Source organism: Colius striatus, chromosome 12 (genome assembly GCF_028858725.1).
Source record: "Colius striatus isolate bColStr4 chromosome 12, bColStr4.1.hap1, whole genome shotgun sequence".
NCBI lineage: Eukaryota > Metazoa > Chordata > Aves > Coliiformes > Coliidae > Colius > Colius striatus.
In genome coordinates, this window is record NC_084770.1 from 19983783 (window position 1) to 20007247 (window position 23465).

Consider the following 23465-nt stretch of genomic DNA (forward strand, 5'->3'; position numbering starts at 1 on the left):
CTAATCCCATTCAAATAGACCTTTACCTTTTGATGAAATAATACCCAGACACCTCACGCTCATTACTGGATTTTGAGTAGGAGGAAGCTGTTTTCACTTTATGTTGGAGCAACAGGGGTATAGATGAAACAACTTGTCTGTCACCAAAGGAAAAACAAGTAGGCTTTTTTCTTCTTCCTTTAAAACTATACAATCCATTGGCATTCCCTTCTCTGAGCTCCCAGGACAATCCTAGAGCCTTTGAAAGCATAAATTTAATTTTGTACTTTCTCTCTCAGTGCTTCAGTAGCATTTCTGGGGATTTTTCTAAAGCCGTACAATTCTTAAGGAATTAAGTAATAACTCAAAGATAGGATAGTTACATAGATAAGGATTAGTGTAGGATGGTGAGTATCAATTCAATTAGTCTCTACCAAACCTGAAATGACAAATGGTGAGAAAATGTGTCCTCTTATGTCTGCCTCCACAAGGCTTTCACTGTATGGAAAGATGATATCATACTAGACTTACCTCCTTGTATGTAGATCTGAAATTATGTTGTTTCCCTTTCCACCCAAATACAAGATATCCCAGTGTTCTTGTTGAGAAACACACTTCCCTTACTTCAAGAGTTCATTTTCAATGTGACCAAGCAAGAGCTTGTCTTCTTGAAGCTAAAGGGTATTTTGCTGTCACTTCACATACAAAGATCTGCTCTCAATTACGTCAAGTTCATAAATATACTGTATTTGTATATTGTATGTACATTTTCTGCCCTCACATTTGGATATGAAATATTACCAATGGCACTTTTTCACTTCATGCATATCATCCCCTCAAAATAAATCTACTTACAGTCAATTTGTTTCTCACTTTAATGGATAACTTCTCCATATGCCCTGGTGTACCATATTCCCCATAATTAGACAATTCTGCTTGCTTGTTTTTCTGATGTTTGTTTTTCTTGGTATCTCCTCATAGATCAAATACCCTGCTTTCTTTAGTATCTCAACACATGCATTGTAGGGATAGCAGATGGAAACTGCCAGCTATGGAAGATGCCAAGTAGCTTCTCTAGAAGTGGAGACTCCAAAATCCACACGAGTTTTTGTGCTCTCGTGACATTTTCTATGCCACAGAGATGTTGGCAAGGACTAATCAAAGGCACTCTCCTACAGGAAACTGAGGACAAGTATGGATGTAGTATCTAATGACCACACAGGCAACGGTGAATTGAGGAGCTGCATTCAGACATGCATGATGTGAAACTGTAAAACATGTCTCCAGGAAGAAGGATGAGATCACTTAGAGCTACAAAGCACCACAAACATTGTTTCAAGCTTCTTGGTCTGATCAGGCATTATCCTTCTATTAAGACTATTACTTTACCTCTCAGTGAATACTCAATAGCTATCTAGAAATTCTCTTTACAAACCTGACCCACTTGAGTTTGTCAGATGAGGGTCAGGGGTGATGTGGGAAAAAGTTATTCATTAGCCATTCCTTTGTCTCTGGTTCAAAAAAAGGAAAACCCTTAAAAATCCCATTTTTAGACAAGTTCACATAGAAGTGGGATATTTCAGACTACTGTTATTTTCTGTTTGAACATGTATGAATAAACTACTCCTGCTTACTCTGAAAATAAAGCCACAGCTACTTCTCACAGTTCTGTTTCCTTGCAGTGGTATGCAATGGCAGAAGTGAAGAGGTGGGCAATTCTTCTTAGAGATTAAAAGAAGCAAAGGTTTGTATGCATATACTAAAGAAGCACAGAGTACCATGGGCATAGCAGAGAAAATGCTAGAGCATGTGAAGGCTGGTTTCCATGGTTAGGCCTGGGCACTGAGGGAGACTGATAAAACCAGCATGCAGATCAAGAAGGAAGGGTCAGTTCTGATGCACTGAAATGATCTAAGACACAATCTCCCTTCCAGACTTTCATTGCTACTGGTTAAGGACAATGAGGCCATACCAACCATAGACCAATGTTTATGTCATTAAGTGCTAGATGGTTGTTGTTTTCAACACCTTGCCTTACTTCTTTTAAGAGATTCTCAGACATCGTTGTCCTCAGCTCCTCAAATTGCAGACCTTCACTAAAAGCTTCTTTGCATAGAGACTGGGAGAACAGACATGTTCATGAATTCTGTCACTGAACTAATAACAGTCCAAGTCATGGGATAAAGGAAAAAAAGAAGACGGCCTACAACATGTACAGCGGGGAAAAAAGATCTTATTTTTTTCATGCTAGACTGTGGAGGTGTAGCAGGCACATTAAGCATTACACTAAAAGTCTCTTCTGTTATCTTCAACTCAAACATCAGCTTTGTCAAATACTATCTGAATCTTTTATTTTAGAAGTGTGGAGTCAGCTTTGGTTTTTTATTTTTTCTTTTTAATAATAAAAACACCTGCTGCCTGTAACATTAGTGTGAATAAACAATGTGACTTTAACGAAGAGTTTTTTATTCACCATATGTACGTGCACATGCTTTTAAAGGCAAAACAGAATTACTACAGTGTTTTAAAAGTCCATATCCAGTTTAATAAGAGACTGGTTTATTTCTCTTTAGTACTTGTAAGAATCGTTAGACATCTCTCAACTCCCACTAATTACTTTGGTTTTGGCAGACATTACTGTTTCCTCCTCCTGCTTTTTTGAATAAATCTGAAATTAACAAGTCAATAAACTGACATATTTACAGTAAAAATAACTTGGCTTCCCTCTCTTTGTCCTCCCACTTCTCAAATTTCTCTTTGCAGATGAAAAGGTTATCGTTCACCTACAGGCTTTACATATACTTACAGCAATTTGAGTAGGCACCTAGGCTTCTTTCCTTTACATCAACAGCATCTCACATTGAAGACCTGGTATTACAGTAAGCTGTTCATGTTGTCTTAGGTTTTAATTAATAGCTTTAAATAGTTTAGAAACTACAGCAAACACTTATTTTGAAAAAAAAAAAAAATCAAGAAAGAAAACATGAGTTGCTTCAGTGAACTCCAATTGCTACGTGAACTACACAATCATTAAATGCTCCAAGAACTGCTTTAATTTAAATTTGAGAGAAAAGCATTTGAAAAGGGCAGTTTTAGCGTACCGTTTTAAAAAAGATGTCTTAAATCTTTAAACCTATTTTCTTTGTAACTAACACTTACATAACTGAGATGTATGGGGAAAACTGGGGCAGTGAACATTACCTCAGACAGTAACAGTTACTGAAAAACGACAATTTGCTATTCTGTCAAGGAAGGAGGCGACTTCCAGTGACCAAGTGTTCATGAGGAGTTCCAACAGGCTGTCCTTGGCAAGGCACTCATATTCCTAACGTTACCTTGACATGACAAGGTCAGTTTAATGAAAAAAAAAAAACAAAACAAAAACCACTTTGAAAAGTAGATGTTCAGGTTCTCCAGTTTACTCCTAACTTGTAAAGGACAATCAAGAGCTGGAATGGCACTGTTGCTCAAAAAGTACCAGATGCAAAACACGACTAGTGAACTACTGTCTGAGCATATCGTCTTATTGCAAAGGCAATGAAAACATTTGCTTTCCTGTGCTGGCTTAACAAAACTCTCAGAATTCAGTCAGAACTCCAGATGAAACACAAAGCCTTAAATATATTGTTCCCAAAAAGTTAGAAAGAAAATAATAGCTGTAAGATGAGGAAGCCCTCCAAAAACCCTGCACGTACAGAAATGTGGATGACAAAAATAGATGAAAACAGAGAAGCATAGGAACTGAAGTTCTCCCAAGGTTTTGAGAGATCATTTCTAGGTAAGGAGCACTTGGTTTTGTAAATTTCAGAAATCTCACTGCACACATGATACCGTTTCAGTTTCAATTCTGAAAGAACACAGCTTTCTAGAAGCCAGTTGTCCATTAGCCCCCTGAAGTCACCAAAGGTTTAGAACTGTCAGATATTTGCAGCAGATTAAAAAGTGTTAACATTATAAAGCAATTATTTGTTTAGATGTAATGATAATGGTAAAAGACTGCAGGGCTGAAGCATGAAAGTAAGTGGAAACCTATCTTACAATTAATAAACTAGCTATTTTGTTAAAACTGAACACAACAACATTGTTTTAACTTCCTCTTACTAGACCACATATAATTTGTTGTTACTGATTTTTCCCCAAAAGAATATTCTCAAGGTCTGAAAAGATATTTCTCAAGAATTATCATAATATTTAAACACTCAGCTAAACAAAATATCCTTTACAACATAAGGGGTCAAATTTTATTAACCCAAAAGCTAAACATATATTTAACTCATTAGCTTGTATCAATAAAAATTTTCTCTTTTCCCATCTCATCGCTACAGCTGCTTTGCAATGGTTTTAAAAGACCAAAAAGGGTGCAGATAACTCACGTAGCTTTTATCACATTAGCCACAGTCTGCAGTTTTCATAATCATTAGCTTTGAAGTGTATTAAACAAAGTAGAACATGACCTTAGAGTTGATATTCTAATCCCATCACATAAGAATAACTCTTATCATCTATACTTTATTAAGGCCACCAAAGGAGATACTGTTCAGAACTACTCCAAACACAAACTGTCAGGAAACAACGCTACTGCTGCACAGCCAAGTGAAGCCAGGCAATGACCCCGCTACAAGGAGGGGCCATGCTTTTAAATGTAGAGTCACTGGACGACTTCCAACATCTACCTCCGATTTTGGCTGAGCCGAGGGACCAACAAGAAGCATAACATGTACACATGTACAAGACTTAACAGTTATGAAACTGAAGCTTTTCATTTTAAAATGATGCAATGTATCATAGATTTACTTACTAGCAAAATGCACAGATTATCTCATCTACATTTATGCTCAATACAATGTGCAAGTGCTTTAAAAAGAGAATTTGGGGAACGGAAAGCCAAAAGACATAACATGGCATTCTTTCAGAGAAGTCAGGAAACAGAAGATACTTCATACAGAAATTCATCTTGAATTCTCATGGTACTGTGTTGTTAGAGAACTTCTCCAACACACTCCCCCTTTTTAACAACTGTAGTAAGGCGTTTACACTATATAAAATAAAGAAAACCAGACATTAATTTTTAAAGCCCTTTTACACACCCATTTTTAACATTATTTTGAACACACAGCATAATTAAGATGACAACAGCCCAAAGACTGAGTAAAGGACAGATGTACCCTATATTAATTCATATTCAGTCTGTGTTTTACAAAGACAGAATAACTTATTGCCTACACAGAACACATATTGCCAGAAATTATTTTAAAAGGTGTTCAGCCACGCCAAAAATGGGCCTTTGTGGAGGATGAGCAACCCAAAAACAAATTAGAAATTTTGAGAAAAGAACCCCATGAGATACCTTAGTTGAAAAGGACTTGAAAAAGCGAAGAGGAGTGAAGAATCATACCAGAACTAACTCCTCTCTGTTGCTACATCTTGTGACACATAAGAGGTTGAATTAAACTATGCATGAGCAGCATATTAGCATGTACAGAATACATTTAAAAAAAAAAGTATTACAACAATGTTCCTAGAACTCTGCCAACTACATATGAACATACACACATTCTTCCATCTGAGAGAAAGAGAAGAGAGGAGGTAACGACAGACCCAAGTCTTAAGAACAAACACAAAAACGTACATGAGCATGCTCGCACAGGAAGCAAGTCATGTAGCAGGCTCAGAGGTGTGTTAATCCCAGGCCATTTTTGTAATCAATTTGTGCCAGCGCACTGTAGCTAAAGCATTCAGTAGGCCAACAGACATACAGCACATTGTGTGGTTTCACCAATGAATATGAAAGTAGATGAATAACAGTTTCATGAATGCTCTCGTGTACATGAACGTGTTGTTTGCTGAAAATGGTAAATGAGAAGACAAAGTCAAAACAAATTAAAAAATCCAAACTCAAACTCAACTTGAGAATGTGAACATACAGGATAGACAGTCTTGTAAAGAGAAATTTTGGAACTCATGACTTCATTTAACAACAAACTTAACACTGACACAAGCCTTCACCTTGCATTACCTCTTAAGTTAGTTGCCTTGTGTAATTCTGTAGACAATTGATACTGTAAAGAAAAAGCCCACAACTATTCCTCCTCTCTCTCTCAGTAATTTTTTTCTCATCCCAACCAAGCCACAACAACGCTGAAAAATACAATGGACATGAAAGAGGAAAGTATGAATCTCATCCAAGATCTCACTGCTCAAAAAAACACCCAGAAGAGAGACAGATAGAATCTGGAAAAGTATCACAAAATTGATGGAAAAGGATAATATACTCAGTTTTAGCATCAGTAGGACCACGGCTTTGTAGTTTTACTAATTTACGGTATTTCATTTCATTAAAAGCATAAAATACCGTATTCACATACTTGGATCAATCTATGCTATGACATTTTGGTAAACCTTCGCAGAATAGCACAGCTTTGTAGTTTTACTAATTTACGGTATTTCATTTCATTAAAAGCATAAAATACCGTATTCACATACTTGGATCAATCTATACTATGACATTTTGGTAAACCTTCGCAGAATAGCATCATTTTCCACTAGACTAAAGTAATGATCACACCCAAAGATGATGAGAAAAGAAGTGAGGAATCAGTAAGTAATCAATAATGTACAGTTCATACACTCTATGCAAGTTTTAAGTGGGTCTTTAATACTAAGACATGTAAAATACTTTATACAGAAGAGATCACACATAGATCTGATTAAAGCAAAACATGGTGATATTGGGAGGAGAAAATGAACAAAGTATAATAATCCAGGTGCCTTTTTTCCTCCCCCATCTAGCATTCTTTCTCACCTACATGAAAATGATGGAGAGCAGTAACGTAGGTGGATACGTCCACATGATCTGTCTGTTCCCACAGACTGACATCAGATTTTTCCTGCTTTGCCAACTCACTGCTGCAAGAAGTTACAGCTGATGTTTGACAACTTTAACCATTCATTCACATGTTCGTATTGGAATTTATATGTCTTAGTAACAGCAGGTAATACTGATCAATATTTTTAAAAAGTGAGATTTAATACCAATGCATCAGAAACGTAGATATGTCAAAACTGAGCTAGCACATGAAGAAACGACAAGCGAGCTCACTTCAGACATAATTTAAAACTTCAAATCTTAAAGCTTACCGGTAATGCAATCACCTCAACAAATAATACGCTAGGTGACTTATCTGTAAGAACCGAAAGACACAATAGCCTGTATATACATATGGTCTGCAGAGCACTGAACGAACTACCAGAACAAGTGTGTAATACAGGAGAAGCTCCTCAGAAATGGGCTTCAGGAGAACAGCTCGGCTGCGTAGTGACCAAAAAAGCCACACTGTGCTTCACGAAGAGATCTTTTTCGGCATGGGCAGATATGGAACAAGTACTTCTGCAACATTTACTACGGTGCAAGTTGAAAACAAAGTGCTCGTACTGAAGCGCAGACGCCGGCGAGCTGAGGGACGCTCTGCTCGTCGGAGGCGGGAGTGGTTTCCAACACACCACTACCAGCAGGTGGAAAGATGAAAGGTGACTCAATACCTGAGAGGACTCTGGGTTCGGTTTCTCCTCCTCTTTAAGTTCTGTCAGCTGCGGGGAAGAGCCGCCGTTCCCCACCGTCTCCCGTCCCCGCCGCAGCCTCCCCTCAGGCGCTGCCTCCCCTCAGGCGCTAACGGAACGCAGCGGCCACGGCGCCTTCCCGGGCGGCGCGAGCCCGGGGCGTGCCGGCGCTCCCACCGGCCGCCCCCCTCGTAGGCAAGCGCTCCCCCGCACAGTCCCTCCCGCGCCACAGACACGCGTGCCACCCTAAAGCAGCGGAAACCTCCCCTCTACTGAAGAACTGCACCGGGGCCGCCGCCCAAGGCGCGCGCCCCCTCAGTACCTCCAGCAGCAAAGGGATGAGCGCACTACTCACCAGCCCAGAGCCGCCAGCCTCCGCCGCCACACCCCTGCCCAGCAGTTTAACCGCCGCTCCGCGCTCCGCCGCGAGAGTGCTCCCCCCGCCACCACCGCCTGGGTAGTCTCACCGCTCCACTGAGGCTCCGCCCGCCCCGACTGCCTCAAGCTGCCATTGGCCTTCACCGGTCTCCTTCTCCCCGCCCTTCTCCGCCCTCGCCCAGCCGCTCTGCGCCGCGTGGCATTGTGGGGCTTGTGGTCGCCCGTGGTGGACTACAAAACCCAGCGGCCGGCGCGGCTGCTGGTTAGTTCCGGCCAACGCCTGGTGTGTGGTAACAGCGGCGGACGCTTCCTCCTCACAGGCGCTTCCGGCGCGGCGGCGAAGCCCACTCGAGAGCTTCGAGGGCTCCGTGGGTCGTGGGTAGGTGAGGTGATTTGCCTCGCTGCTGTACTTCATGTTTCGACCTGTGTCTGTGGAGGAGCGAGCGCGTTTCGACGGGGAGTATGTGGTGGGGTCTGGTAGTGTGTTCGCCCAGGGCCTGGCTCGCCCTTTGGGGCTGTGCCGCGTTAGAAGTGTAAAGGTCTTTTCAACATTGGGGCCTGGCTGAAGGGTAGTGGAAGCGGGATAAGGTGAGAGGAGAAGCGGTAAAGGTGCCGGTAACTTCCATCGCAGGTGAGCGTGGCCTTGGCCCTCGGTGCATGGGGAAGGCGGAGGGTGCCCTTTCTTCGCCTTGTTGGGAGAGGGTCTGGCTCTGCTGGGTGTGGGACATGTTTTCCCTCGCCCTGAGGCGAGGTTGCCGGAGGGTGAGGGCTTGTCTTTTTCCCCGTCCTTCCCATAGTCCTCCATCCCCCGGCGCCGTGGGTCTTATGGGGCCTCTTTCTCCTGAGGGTTTTCGGGAGCGGCCGTGGGGGGTGGGTCAGCTGCTCGGCTGGAGGCCCCTCGGCCTGGGCAACCCCATGCTGGCTGGCGAACCTCGGAGGGGACGGCTGGGCCCGGGAAGCGCAGGCCCGGATGTGTATTATTTTTAGCTCGTCCTAAGGCCGCAGCGGAGCGCTGTCAGGTGGCGGCGATGAGTGCCCGCGGCGCGGTCAGTGCCCCGGCGAGTGCAGGGAGAAAAACTCATCTCGGTTCCTTCACGCAAGCCTGGCAATGGGAAGCCAGTGTGGCGGGTGGGGATGGTGGGGACCCCGGGCTGTGCTCCTCTCGATAACTAGCAGTCTAGGGAGGCGTTCGGTGCCTGGGTGTCCCGTAGAGTTGCTTACTGAACTGGTGAGTTTGGCTGGTTCCTCTCCTGCAGCTTGCACTTACTGGGACACGGGTGGAGAGCTGAAACCTTGGGCCGGGTTTCTCTGTTCCGGTTGTCAGAGGAACTGATTGCCCTCTGGTATTTGTTTACTTGATAGAATGTATTTGCCTGTTTGAAACTACTTCTTACCTGTTAGTGTGTGGTAGAGTCATAGTTTTACTTTCACATTCCAAAAAAGGAAAAAGAGAATAGAGAAAGAGATATGTTGTTGTGATTATATATGCTAAGAATCCTGACCTGTTTTAGTTATACTGTATAAAAATTTTATTGTTGTAAACTAGTGAAACAGGGGCATCCTGCAGGAGGCTATGGTGGACAGGCACAAAAGCTGAGTGTATTAAAACAGAATAAATCACTTCAGAATTGCAAAAGGTCATGAACTAGTTGTAAACTTAACTTCACAGTAGGCTTGGAGTTTGGTTTTTGCGTTAATATAATCTAAAAATAGACACCTTGGATTTATTGCAAATTCAAGTGAGCTCTCAATTAGCAATACGATTTGCTCTTTAATAAAAGGCATAAGGAGTTCTACTTTGTCAGGGTGAACTCCCCTGGAAGTGGCTATTATATGTATGTGGAAATGTTTGATATCTGTATCTCTCTTTTAATTAGAGACATTTAAAGGTACTTTTAAAACTTTACTGCTCTTTTCTGGTGGTATTTCTCAACTCTTCAGTGAAACTGCTAGGTGTCACAGTTAGTATAATAGGGACAGCAGAGTGGCTTTTAAGTTTCTTGTTATCATTACTAACTTCCAAATACAGAGATTTTTGTTTTAGTAGTTGTTCTGTATGCCAATTCCAGTGAATTCAATGAAGTCATATTAGTTTTAAAAAGAAGGAAAGTAATTCTGTATTTGAAGCAAAAAGCCTTTAAGCTTTGTATTGTATAGTCTTAAGTTATTCAGTGAGAGATAATCACAATGTGTAACCGGCAGGTGTGCACTTCCTGACAGAGAAAAGGAGTGTGTTGTGATTTTTCTTTTTTCTTCTAAGTGACTGTTAATGAGAGAAACAGTTACCAAGCTATGTATGGAGCATGCATATAGTTAAAAGAGCATACTTTTTGATTTTTTTCCCCGTGAAATTTGCAACTGTACTTGTACATGTCCCATGCATATTGGTTTTACAAATAAGAACCAAGCTTTTTGCCTCTGAGTTCAGGATGGAATTTATGCTGCTGTTTCCCTTCTCCACTTGTTCTCCCTGAACTTCAAGTACTTTTTCTGGTAACTGAGGGGTTTGAGATTAGGGTAAATGTAAAATCTCCTCTTGAATCCTCCCTACAAACAGTGGAACAAAACCTCTTGGCAATAAGGATGGCCTTTTCTATCGGGGAAAAAAACTGTAATTTTTGCTAGAAGCCAACCATTGAAATAGTCATTCTGATAGATAACAGCTTCAGCTCTTGTTCCACTAGTACTTTTCTAAAAAAAGAATGTTAATGACCATGTGGGTAAAGTTTTTCTAAATCTGAAGTAGATGGAGCCTGGAGAAGTGAATGGAGACAACATCGGTGCATGATAGATCTGCTGATGCCATAACTGAAATCCTACAAGTTGATACCTAATGTTTCTGTTGCTTTAAAAGTTGCAATTGTATGATTCTTCTTTCTTCTCTTGAAACACAAAAGATATTAAATACCTTTCTTTCATGGATGCTTTACTTGTTTTCACATTGGCAAAGGAACAGATGTGGGTTGATGGGAAGATGACTGCACTCTAGTTTAATTGCGATGGTTATATTCTTAAGTAGCTCTGCAGTTCTGCTACTTGATTTTAGTGCATGACCGAAAGCCTGTCAGTAAATGGCACAGATTAGAGAAAGGAAATTATCACCTTAGATACTGATAACAGCAGTTGTAAGTTTTGTGAAGAGAAGTGGGGTTTTGATGTTTACCCTTTCTGGTTTACAGGAAGCTTATCTTAATGTAGGGGACTTTTTTCTGATGGATATGGGGGGATAGGTCTGTCAGAGAGTTTGTCCAAATTTTTCTCATCTAAAATGTACCAGTTCTCTCAATGTTTGCAGAATAGCTTGAATAATACTTTAATGCTGGAGCTTAAAGGTTAGTGTAAGATTTATACTGGCAGTGAAACTATATACTCCATGTTAGTATATCTCTTGGAACACAGTTTGATGTGTTCCATGGTTTAAGACTGAGCTGCCAGGACTGTATATACAAGCATCCTAGTGTGATTTTTAGACTTAGAATTTAAATTTGAAATTGCTCTTTACAGTGAAATTTCTCTTTAAATTCCCCGTATCGTTCTGTACATTCTCTCTGATGGTTGATTTCATCTGATGGAATATGAGGCGTGATTTTAATTGCACAGACCCAGACTTGGATCTGTGGGATCACTGTAATAAGAGATCAGACTTGCATGCAGATGAATATTTGACAGTATCTTACTATCTTCTTGTATTCCCCCTCAGACCAATTAATAAGTTTGCCAGCAGAGTCAAACCATTTTTATATCTTACAGCAGTTTGACAAGATTTTCTGAGCAGCATGCCTACACTGTGCTGTTTTAGTAGATCATCTTCTCATGGAATTCTGTCTTTGAAAATGTAAAAAACCAGTTGGCAGATGAAACTAGGGTAAACTTGTCTTGAATAAAAGACCATTGAGGTTGTAGTGAACTGAAGTTAAGCTTTTAGAAGAGAGTGTTGCCATAAAGCTTAGCAGCTGTACAGATGGCTGCTTTTGATCACATACCAAAAGAAATACTGAAAGCTTCTCGTTGCTGCATGATAATGCTCATTAAACTTGGGCTTTAGTCAGGCCATTTTGAAGACTAGTGAACTTTCTAGTAATTGAATGCAACAGCAGTTTCAGTTTTCATGGAGATTTGATCCATAATCAGACTGGTGACTTTCTTAAAAATAATTGCATAGACTTGAACTATCTTTCTGTAATGTGAGTAAATGTTAGGAGTTCTGGAGATTTTTATTCTTGCTGCTATTTAACTCTAGCAAAGACTGCAGTACTTATAAAGATCATCTGAAAGATGCAAAGTTGATCCCTAGCTTGCAAATACAGTCTGTCAATATTAGTAGTCACATACTTACATAGCATGACACTACCCAGTGTTATCCTCTGGAAAATGGGAAAACTTTGAATATGTTTATTTTCATATGTTGACAATGAAAGTATTTAATGTTCTTCGGTATTTCTTTTGTGTGTGTATTTTTAAATATACTTCTTGTCTTCAGTTACAGCATTTGTATCCTTTGTGTTAATATAAATCCAAGGTCTTGTATTTTGTCGAAGAGTATCAGAAGAAGAGTGTAATGGGGTAATAAATAGATGGTATGTAATTGTTTTTATATGGGGTTTTAACTGTACTGTGGGTTAGTAACAATAGCTTATGGCTGTTCGGGAGAAAATGAGGTCTTTGTTGTAGTCCACAATGTAATAGATGTTCATCCTTATAGAAACCCATCATTTTAGTTAGCAGTATCCACAAAGAAAAGGGAATACTAACCTATAAAACCAAAGTAATTGTATCTAATGGTTATTTTGTCCTTTTTGTCCTTCTTCCTCCTGCCCTTCTTTTTGGTAGACTGGAACAATGTTCAGTGACGTGATTTAACTGTTTTTAAAAGTTAGTCTTGAGAATACAGTCATGTAGATAAACTTGTAGTAAATTAACCTGTGAATGCTGTCTTCAGTGGTGCTTGTTAGTGTAGTGTCTTGCATGAGTATATATTTTTGCTGAACTTTTAGAAACACAGAATTAAACAGGAAAACAAACAACTCTCCATCCACTCTGCCCCTTGCATGCCAGAGTCTTTAGTGCAGGGAATATGCATGTATAATAAATGCGACAGCTTGTGCTTGCAGTTATGAGTGAGAACTTGTTCAGACAAGTTCCCTCCCCTCTGTGTGAGTAGACCTTGCATGAATTTATGTAATTCTGAAACAAGTTCTTTAAAGATACTCAACTTCTTGAGACAGGATAAATGTTCACTTGTATTCTTCCATGATCTTGATAGATGTAAAATATCTACAAGTAGGTGATAAAAATGAGGGGGTCCTGATTTTTGCACTTCCATCCATGTGGACATCTCCCATTGACACAGACCCCCTTCTAAAGTCTCAGCAATCCGTTCTGTGGCTCTAGGAATCTGTTCATGTGTGTAATGTTGGGGGTTTGGAACACTAAAAGAAAGATGAAATTATGCAGTAAGCAGTCTACATCAGAAGTTTTGTAACAAGCAACAGCTCTTCATACTAAAGTCATGCTAACTTTTCTACAAATTATATTTTAACTCTTGACTTTCTCTGTAGTGTGACCAGTTCTTCTTTCTTGCTCTTGGGCATATTCATGCTGTCTAATCACATGCTCAGATGAGACAAGCATGATATTTGTGGTAATCTGAGTTGTTCTCTCTGCTTACTGTTATCAGTAACAGATTTCACTTACCTAATTATAGCTAAACTACTCTATGCCCTGGGAAAAAACAATATCTGTCCATCTATTTAAACCACCTGCAGATTATTAGCCAGTGCAGAGCATAATAAGTAATATAGCTTGAAGAAGTGTCTTGGCATCTTTTTTTAACTTGTTCAGACTATTGGAAAATGTCTTTGATTACTGCAGTAGCTTTTGCTGTTTCTTAATTTCACTTTTACGTATTTTATTAAGAAATGAAAAAATGGTACGTGAAAATACAAAGATCTGGTGTCTGAAGTTTGTAGAAGTAAAAAACCCTCCTCTAGGGCATTAAATACTCCATGCAAATCTAAACCTGTTTATCTGTTTCTGTATATCTTTTATACCTAACTTGGAACTTAGATCTTTAAACTCTATTATGTCATATGAAATCTGTTAAATGAATCTTATGAACAGAAAATATTGCAGGCTGTAACAAGAATTTCTTATGACCTGTATGGTGACTTTTTTCTTCTTTATAGAATTTCTGGTGCTTAGCAGTGATCACTCCATGTTGGATATGATGAGCTAGACTGGGTGGAGAGCTTCTAAAACCTAGATTCAGTTACTGGAACAATAATTTTCCATTGAGTTAACATAGCTGTTGACACACCCTGAGTGGAGACACAACTTAAGACTTTGGGTTATATAAAACCAAAGATGTAGTATTTGGAATTCAAATGGATAGGAAGTAGACACAATCTTTAGCAGAATCAGTCTGATAGAGATGCAAAAATATGCAGGATTTGCAGGTAGTTCCAATGTTAATTGTTATGATGCATCTGGATGGGATTTGGGTTCACAGTGTAATGCTTTGCAAGCTTTTTGTACACCTGAGTTGTCGGGAATCTTAACACTGTTGCTTATGGGTAGTGGCAAGATTTTTGTAATACATATCAAAATCACTTCTTTCTGGAAAATTAAATCCATAGGAGCTTAAGTAGAATGTTTTTGGTAGCACCTTACTCTTTAAAATATCTATTCACTTAATAGATTTCAGTGAGAGTTTTGAAGTTACATGAAGTAATCATTCCATATTTAGTCAACTCATGGCATGAGTAATTGCTAGTTTCTAGGCAGTAACAAACTAATGCTGATTTTGGGCCTCTTCATTTTTTAAGCACCTGTCAGTATTAATAATTTTTTGTGTTTTTTCTCACATAATCTAAGGACAATATATTTTTCAAGTTTTCAAGTATTCTTGCACAACGAGGAAAAAGAAGAAACATTTCAGTGAATGAGGAGTTTTTTGCTTCTATAGTGTTTTCCTTGAGAAGTGGGTCTTTGAATGAGGATGACAATGGAAGAGATGAAGAATGAAGCAGAGACCACTTCTATGGTTTCCATGCCTCTCTATGCTGTGATGTACCCCGTCTTTAATGAGGTAAGCTGTATTTTGCTTTAGAATGTAGTAATCTCTTTTGCATTGGGAAATACAATCACAAATAGGTTGCTTATCTTGACGGGGAAAGCTTTGTGTCTAACAGTCATCTTTCTGTGCATTGTTTTACCCTTTTCATGAATGTGATTTCATGCTTGTCCAAGATAGCTGGTTGTCTTGGCCCTGCCTGATCATTTTTCTTACTGTTTTACAGCAGATTTTTACAAAAAATGCTAGGTCTAACGTTCTGTGTCAGGAAGTAAAGTACAGTTGAACATGTACCTGTGAACAACTTCATACATTATAAATTCTGAATTCTAATTTATGACATTCAATGTAGACCAAAGCACATAGATTTGACTTGTTTTATTCTGATAACATTAGAATTGTTAATAATTCTAAACTTTTTTTTACAGCTAGAAAGAGTAAATCTATCTGCAGCTCAGACACTGAGAGCAGCATTTATTAAGGTAAGAAGTAACTTGTTCTGAAAAATTGTTGTTTAAAAGTTAAACTATATATGATGAAGCTAAAAAGTAATCCCTTGTTTCCTTGTACTTTCACATTGATGTAGTCAAAAATTAAAAAGTGGATAATTGCATGGACTGTAAGTTTGAGATGGTTGCAAGTGTCAGGACTACAAATCTGAATGGTACAAGCATATTGAACAATTTAAAAGAAACAGGATCTTCTCTTGTCTGTGTAGTTCAGAAGCTGAAGTGAGGAATCAGTGACAGGAATAAGGTAGTAAACTTAGTCTAAATATGACAAGATTAGGTAGAATAGGTGCTCATGACAAATAGACATGTAGCAGACTTCAAAAATGGTTTATAAAGTGGATGGTAATGTGAGTAGGGTTTTTCATGGATGAGGATAAGTTTCTATTTGCATTCATCAATAAATGGAAACAAAGTGGGGTTTTTTCCTAGTAGAATCACACAGTCACAGAAATTCAGTTGTATTCCTGAGGAATGAAATTACAGATGTTTCTTTTTACTGCTTTATTGAAATTGGTGAGCTTTTAAAATTCTTTAAACAAAAATAATTATAGACATGACATAGCTTGTGAGCTGTGCAAATAAGTAATAATTCCCTGTTTCTACACTTAAATCTAAGTGTACTTAAACAGTCTTAAGTCTTCACTTTGTACCTTGCAATTAATGTAAAAACTGGTGTTGATGGAAATGATAGTGCTACTTAAAAAAACTGCACACCCGTGTTCTTATTCAGCACAACGCAGTTTCTTAGCAGCATGGGTAATGTCAATATCTCCAGTGTTAAGCTAGCTTAGCTTTACTTAAAATGTCATCGATCACAGGTTTTTTTTTTTCTGAAAAGAGCAATTCCAAGATGATGCTAGAGCATATGATGTGATTCATAAAAGGTGCATTTTGAAAATCCCATGTGGAAGGTGGGAAGTAGGACCTGTGCTTGAGTGACTGAAATCCCAATGTATACAATATCTTTGTCTCAAAGATTAGTGTTTATGGAAATATAGCAGAACATAGAATTTAATGAAAAACTTTCTTATTCAAATTGAAGTGAGTGGAAAGGCTTATTGGAGAAGTTGTTTATACAAAACTAGTGATGTAATCCAAGAAAAATGGATGTTGTAATGAAATGGTGGTAGTTTAAAGTTGTTTAAAGCCCTTAGACTTAAGGTTTCAGGCAAACTCCTGCAGTGTATGAATCAAGCTATGTGGAAATCTGCCTTTGTCCTTGCATTATTCAGGTCTTGCATATTTAGAAGCAAAAGCTATCTTTTCCATACAGGCCGAAAAAGAAAATCCAGGTCTTACACAGGACATCATTATGAAAATTTTGGAGAAAAAAAGTGTGGATGTAAACTTCACAGAGTCTCTTCTGCGTATGGCAGCTGATGATGTAGAAGGTAATGTTCAGTAAGTGCAATTACACTTAAGTAGGAACATGCATTTGTCTATGACTATTTCCAGGGAAAATTATTTGTTTTTTAAGGATTTTTTTCACCATGGTAGAAGAATATTTGTATTTTCTGCGTACCTCTTTTGGAGAAGGTAAATCACCCCAAAAAGCATACCTAGAAGAGAAAGAAAATGAATCTTTAGAACTATGTTTATATAGGTTCATAGTTCACTTCATACAATGCTTACAACCACAAAAAAGCATCTATATGCTATTCACCTTCCTTTCTCTCCACATCAATTAAAAGCAGCAGTTGTATTAACAGGGAAGGGAAGTGTACATTAGACCTGAAGTTATTTTAATACTGCATTTGATTAGTGTAGGGTCTGCAGTGACACACTTAAATGAAAATGGGCTCTTTTTCCATCTTGCAGTTATAAAGATTTTTGTTGCAGTGTGTTTCTGTTGATGCAGTGTATTCACTGCAGTTTTTCAGTCATGGCTGGTTTTGTGCTGTTCGCCTTCAAATGTTACATGGTGACACTGCTGCATTTTCAAGTAGTGCTTTTACCTCTCCCTAGAGATCTGAGGGGAAAAAAACTAACAGTAATTTAAAATATGTTTTTCTTGTTAGAGTATATGATTGAAAGACCAGAACCAGAATTCCAAGATCTTAATGAAAAGGCACGAGCACTTAAACAAATTCTTAGTAAGATTCCTGATGAGATCAATGACAGAGTGAGGTTTCTTCAGACAATCAAGTAAGTGTTGCATTATGTATTTTTCTGCAGTTTGAGGGAGTCAAACTTTTTTTTTATTCTAAAGGTTCAAATACTGTAAGAGATGTGAGCAACACTGTTCCCTTGGGAAAGAGGCTTGATCCTTGATTATAAGTGAAGAGACAGAGCTGAAGATTCTTATTGGTTCTATAGTTCAGTTATTAGACTGAACTTAAATGTACCGATTCCTAGTTTGAAGTCCTGAGTTGTTGGTCTTGTTCCATCCTGTCTGACACTTTGTTTTTTAAGAAGTATTTGACTCCTAGAAGGGGATTAAATTCCAACATTTAAACAAGAAAGCTTAAGGATATTACAACTGTCTTTTTATTGTGAAATAGGGACATCGCGAGTGCAATAAAGGAACTTCTTGACACAGTAAATAATGTCTTCAAGAAATACCAATACCAGAACCGACGGGTAGGTGCAGTAACTTTTTTGTACAATATTTGAAATAATATGAGAGGAAACATCCTTTTGATCTAAGGCTCAATAGGAGAGCTTAACTGGTCAATGACGGAATACTTTAAAAGGATTGTTGTATGGTAGGTCTCAGCAGTTTTATGGGAAGATGATGATTTCTGTGCATGTTACCTAGAAGGATCAAAATTCCTATACCTACATAATGTTAGACAGTCTTCTGCTCTTTTACATCATGATTCTGACTGTACTCAACAATGTGTGAACTAAGATTCTTCCCCTGGTGATTTTGTTTCTTAGGCACTTGAGCACCAGAAGAAAGAGTTTGTAAAATACTCCAAAAGTTTCAGTGATACTCTGAAAACCTATTTTAAAGATGGAAAGTAAGTATATTTTTGTACTAATACTTTATGTAATGAAGGGTCTTGTTGACTAACAGGGAAAAATTGGATAAGCTTTGGAGTATAAGCTACTTTCTTCAGAACTTGCCTAACTTTCTGCCTCACCTGTGTCTTCAGATCATATGACTGCTTTAAAATAGTTTTATTCCTTTTGAAGAAAAACATTCTTTTTTCTTCCTCTTACAGAAATTGGGACTCAATGTGGTTATGATATCAAAATGAGACCTTGTTAGCTTTATGATTACTGGACAGATGTATAGATAAGCTTTCATGTGATCTAGGTCTAAACAGTCTCAGTTGATTAGGAAATTGTTTGACTGGAAAGGGGTAAGGGTTGGATGTGTTGTTCATGTAGCCCAACCATTCTGAAAAACACCAGCTTTAGCCCTATGTGAAGTGAATGCTCTGCTGCATTTTGTGAGCATAAGATTAGAGTGTTAGATATTATCAATATTAAAAGAAATAAGCAGGAAAGGCTTGTATTTCTTATTCTCATGGAATCAGAAGTAACTTTCGTCTGTCTGAACTGTGTGTTGAATAACATACCCTGCTCCCACCAAAAACTAACACCTCTAAGCAAAATGATCGAGCTCATAGATATCATTACTGAGCTGAAAACCCCAGTGACCTCACATTTGTTTCTAAACAAAAGGATAACAAAATATGTTGCTTCTATATGCAACATTATTATTTCTTGAGGAAGGAGTTTCAAATTCTGAAATTGCTAGGGGAGGAAGCATTCAGCTTTGAAAAGCATGGGTGTTTAACAATCATCTGCTCTATTCTTAGTTAGCTGAAACTCCAGAATTAAATGGTTGAGAAGTCAATGATGATTGAAAGCCCAAGTCTTTTAAGTTCCTGCCACTACATAGTCTTTCTAGGATTAGCTATGCAGATAAGTCTATCCTCTTGCCAGCAGCAAGCTTCAGGTAGATCACAGTATGGTAAAACATCAATATGCTTTCAATTTACAGAGCCTAGATGCCAATAGATTTAGTTGCCCAAATTTAATGCTGCATTTATTGAATGTCATGTTTCTAAAAATATCTGAAGCAATATCTTTCTCTCTTAACAGGGCAATAAATGTGTTCATAAGTGCCAACCGACTAATTCATCAAACCAACTTGATACTGCAGACTTTCAAAACTGTGGCCTGAAAACTGTATATGTCAAGAGTTGTACTTTTCAATGGTGGATAGGGTACCTTTATATGTAAATTTTAAAAGTTTTGACTGTATAAATTATCAGCCCCTCTTGAGGGGCCTAATGCAGGATTTTGAATGGGATTATTGCCATCTTACACCATATTTTTGTAAAACATTGTAGCTTAATCATAATCTCACAATGAAGATTTTGCATCACTTTTTGCTATTATCATTCTTTTCAGAATTATAAGCCAAAAGAATTTACGCCTTAATGTGTCATTATGTAACATTCCTTATAAGAATTGTAAATATTTGGTGTTCTGTTTCTGACATTTTAACTTGAAAGCGGAAAACTGCAAGATGATGTATTTAACAATATTGGTGGCAAATATTCAATAAATAGTTTACATCTGTTAGACTGTCTTTTTGTATGTGAACAAAAATGCATAACATCTTTCTAGAACTGCAGAACTTTCATTAAGTGGAATAAAAGACAATTATTTGGGTGCTTAAAGCTACTGGCATTTCAAAACAGTGTAAAATAAGGGATTTTCCGTACAGTAGAGATTTGTTTTTACTGTGATCTAATGCTAGTCCAGAATACCAGAATAATTCTGTTAAAATGCTTTTAACAAAATAAAGAACGCCAGAAGTGAGATGTGCTTTTGTTTTGATAGGAACTAGATCTCACTTCTTTCTTCTGTTGGTGATGAGTTAACAGCTTTTACTCCTAGACTACTTCAAGGTCTTGAGCAGAGGATTACTTGAAATATATTCAGCTGACTCTGCAGCAAAGAGTGAATTTAAAAGATTAACATAATTGGGCTTTATATTGGTACCCTTTTGGGAGGGAGGAGAAGAGAAGCTAGAAGTAGCACTAGTGATGTCTATACTATGCATGCCACAAGGCAACTGTTTGTTTTTTTTTTCAGGGACTGAAATGATGTGAGACCTCAATTGAATTAAAAAACAAAAAATGTCTACGTAGATGGTTCAGAACTGCTGATGGACAGATTCAAATTTTATCATTGTGATTTCTTGGTAGTATTTCCCAAGTTCTAATGAGTATCTTACATGCCCCTTTGAAGTGCACCTTCAGTTTATTTTGAAGAATCTTTACAGAATAAACCTCTGAAAGCTTTCAAGATATTTGTGGCCATAATTAGTAAGTTTAGGAAAGAATGTGAAGCAGTTTATAAGGCTGCACAAGCTGTTGCAGGAGGATAACTTCGGACTGAAAGAACTATTCCTTGTTTAGGCATAAATGATAAAGAAAAGGTACAGCCAGACTGTTCTTGCACACTGTCCTGGTGCTGTATTGCTCATTTGGGGCAAGTGCCTTATCCTGAGTACAACAGCTGTGTCTTTGAATTTGGTGATCTGCTTAAATGATCTGAAAGGAGAGAATTCTGTCTACAGCCCTCCACAATAGCACTGGATGTTCTGCTCTGTATCTGTGCATGGAAATGTTTCCTTGATGAAAGCACTGACTGTAGTGAAATACAACTGTGAAGGAGAGTATTATGTAAAAATGAGTTCTTGGGAATGTATGTTGTGAATTTCTTGGTTACATGAAGCTATAAACTGAAAGTGATCCTTAAAGCTTGCTGTTCAGGCTCTTTTCTGTTCTCATGATGGTGTTTTGTGTTTATAAGCAAATTGAAATTGGTTAATGTGACAAAGGGATGCATAGAAAATTTTTAGTTAAACTTTGTTAGGTTAGTATGCCAAGCTTTAATATATGTCATTTCTTGGGGAGTTTTGGAAGAGAAGCAGTGTTAGCAGCTTCTAAGGAGGCAGCCTGACTAACAGTAATAATTTGCATCTTTGATTTGTGTAAGTACATAAAGTTGAGTAGTCTTCCTTGTAAATTACAAGTTGGAGCACCAGAAGGCTTAATGAAAACTCATTGATCAGGTAGAAGAAAGGGGAAGGAACCCAGAGTTTCTGATGCTTCATTTATCTTGAAAAGAGTACTTGGGGAGACTGCACCAGTGGCTGTAAGGAGAGCCACAAAAGCTTGGGTTACACTTTGCGAGTTGGACTTGATTCTAATGAAATTCTGTAGAATTGCTGTTTTGTTGGATTGAGAGGGACAGTAGCTACTGTTTGTAGTCCTTAGTTGAGTGATATTATGTTTATGTCTTCAGTTGATAATAATAATTTAGTAAATTCAGTGAATAATTCAATAAATCTACTATTTGGTTCCAAGCAAGGTGCTGTTATGTCTTGCTAATTGATTCCTTGAAGTGACAATCAAAGAGGCTATTAATAAATTAGCATAGGTTCTTCCTACAAGCCTTTATTAAGTAAAAGGTACTAAGTATAGGGCTAAGCTTCAGGTAGTCTGGCCAATATGTTTAGTTTTATTTGTGTGTTCTTAAAAGCAATGGAAAACAATTCATTGTAATCCATGTCTGGTAATGAGAACGCTTGAAAACTGATGTCTTCAGGTCTCTCTTCTATTGTGTGCAGTGAAACCATATCTAGTAGTCTTACAGACTTTATTTTCCACAGAGTATGATCTGGGGCATATGTCTGTTCAACTTTTATTGTGGTTTTGCACTTTATTATCAAAGTTATCTGAGTAGCTTAAGATAAGTTTCTCTTAAGGATTTCTAATGCAGCAGTTAGTGTTGCAAAGTGCTGTTAGAAATTTTCTGCTGTGAATGTGGGTTATAACTGATATGATCATGTTAACATACAGAAAACCAACCTAATAAACAAAATAAAACTTTGTATGTTTGTTAATGAAGCAAAGAAATGTCTTAATCACTTGTTTTGATTTTTCTCAGCCTGTAAAGAAATGAAGAAAAGCTTAGATTGACTGGTTTCTGGTTGGAAGCTTCTAGTTTGATAGAAAGTTTTGGTTAGAAGTCCTAAGGTGTGCTAGGTGCCCAGCTCAGTGTAAGCTTTATCTTGAGTTGACATCAAGCATTAATTGTGAAACTTTGCAGTGTTCTGGTGTCAGAACTTCCATTTATCTAGACAGTAAGATGAGATTGTATCAATCTTGATTAAGCATTATCTTTTCATGTGATCAGCTATAGATTACCACTGAAGTGTTCTTTTTGCATCTTTCTCTGTATGTCAAGGGAAGATGTGCCTTGTTTATTCTGCAGGTGTTACCTTCTTGCTTTGTTTTCCAAAAAGACTGTGTATGCTTCTCTGAATTGGGTGGGGAGTGATGGAAGGTTGTCTAGACAGGCTTATCAGAAATCTAAGGTTTAGGTTATTCTGTTAGGAAAGGGGATAAAATAAATGCAACAAATGTGTGGGATACTAATAACTCGATTTGGCACAGCAGTGATTATCACTTACCTTTGGAGTAGGCACTGGCTGTTGTGCTTGAGAATGTTGCTTTGCCATGCTCAGCCTGGCTCATCTTCACTTCTCGCAGGACTAACTAGCACCTTCTGAAAAAGATTTTTCAGGTAGTTTGTACCTGTGAGCTGTGGGAGCTCTTACAGTTTTGCATAGTGACTCAGTGCATTTGTTTGCTTTGGCATTTTTTTGCTCCAGTGTTTGATTTTCCTCCTATGCAGATGTTGTTTTCAAAAGAGGAAATGTGTTCCAGGAACAGCACCACTTCCTAGCAGCAACCTTAGTGCTAAAAAGTAGGACTGAAAAAGATGCTCGTGGGTCATCAAGTTTGGCTTCCTTGTAGAAGTTAAAGTACTATATAATGTTGGTCATAAATCTGTTGAGTTCAATTTTAAAGCCAAGTTTTGTCCCTGTTCCTTTTTTTAGATGTCATTTTAAAACAGTCTGAGAGAAAAAACTCTTACCACCTTCAAATACCGAAGTTTAATATGCTGCATAAATGTAGTTTATGGTGAAG

General features: G+C 38.2%; 2 protein-coding genes across 7 annotated transcripts in view; one reads left to right on the top strand and one right to left on the bottom strand.

The window, feature by feature from the left end:
• SERPINI1 (serpin family I member 1) overlaps positions 1 to 7982 on the bottom strand; it is a 48626-nt gene extending 40644 nt beyond the window's left edge. Inside the window, exon 1 of one of the 3 annotated variants that reach the window (XM_062005622.1) lies at positions 7892 to 7982. The gene's annotated coding sequence lies outside the window, so the exon portion shown is untranslated. Of the gene's footprint in view, positions 1 to 5995; positions 6012 to 7518; positions 7575 to 7891 lie in introns of those variants that run through there. The other 2 variants (XM_062005623.1, XM_062005624.1) reach the window with 2 other exon arrangements.
• A 188-nt stretch (positions 7983 to 8170) lies between these two features.
• Positions 8171 to 22363, top strand: PDCD10 (programmed cell death 10). Of its 4 annotated transcripts, XM_062005792.1 has the most exons (9): positions 8171 to 8293; positions 12395 to 12491; positions 14788 to 15001; positions 15415 to 15468; positions 16772 to 16889; positions 17517 to 17643; positions 18000 to 18078; positions 18379 to 18461; positions 19555 to 22363. In XM_062005792.1, exons 3-9 carry the CDS (start codon positions 14906 to 14908, stop codon positions 19634 to 19636), a joined length of 639 nt encoding a protein of 212 aa, XP_061861776.1. In that variant the 5' UTR covers positions 8171 to 8293; positions 12395 to 12491; positions 14788 to 14905; the 3' UTR covers positions 19637 to 22363. The 4 variants fall into 4 exon arrangements, with proteins under 4 accessions (XP_061861776.1, XP_061861777.1, XP_061861775.1 ...); XM_062005793.1 differs by lacking the exon at positions 12395 to 12491 and having other exon boundaries at positions 8171 to 8297; XM_062005791.1 differs by lacking the exon at positions 12395 to 12491.
• Positions 22364 to 23465: the final 1102 nt, after the last annotated feature.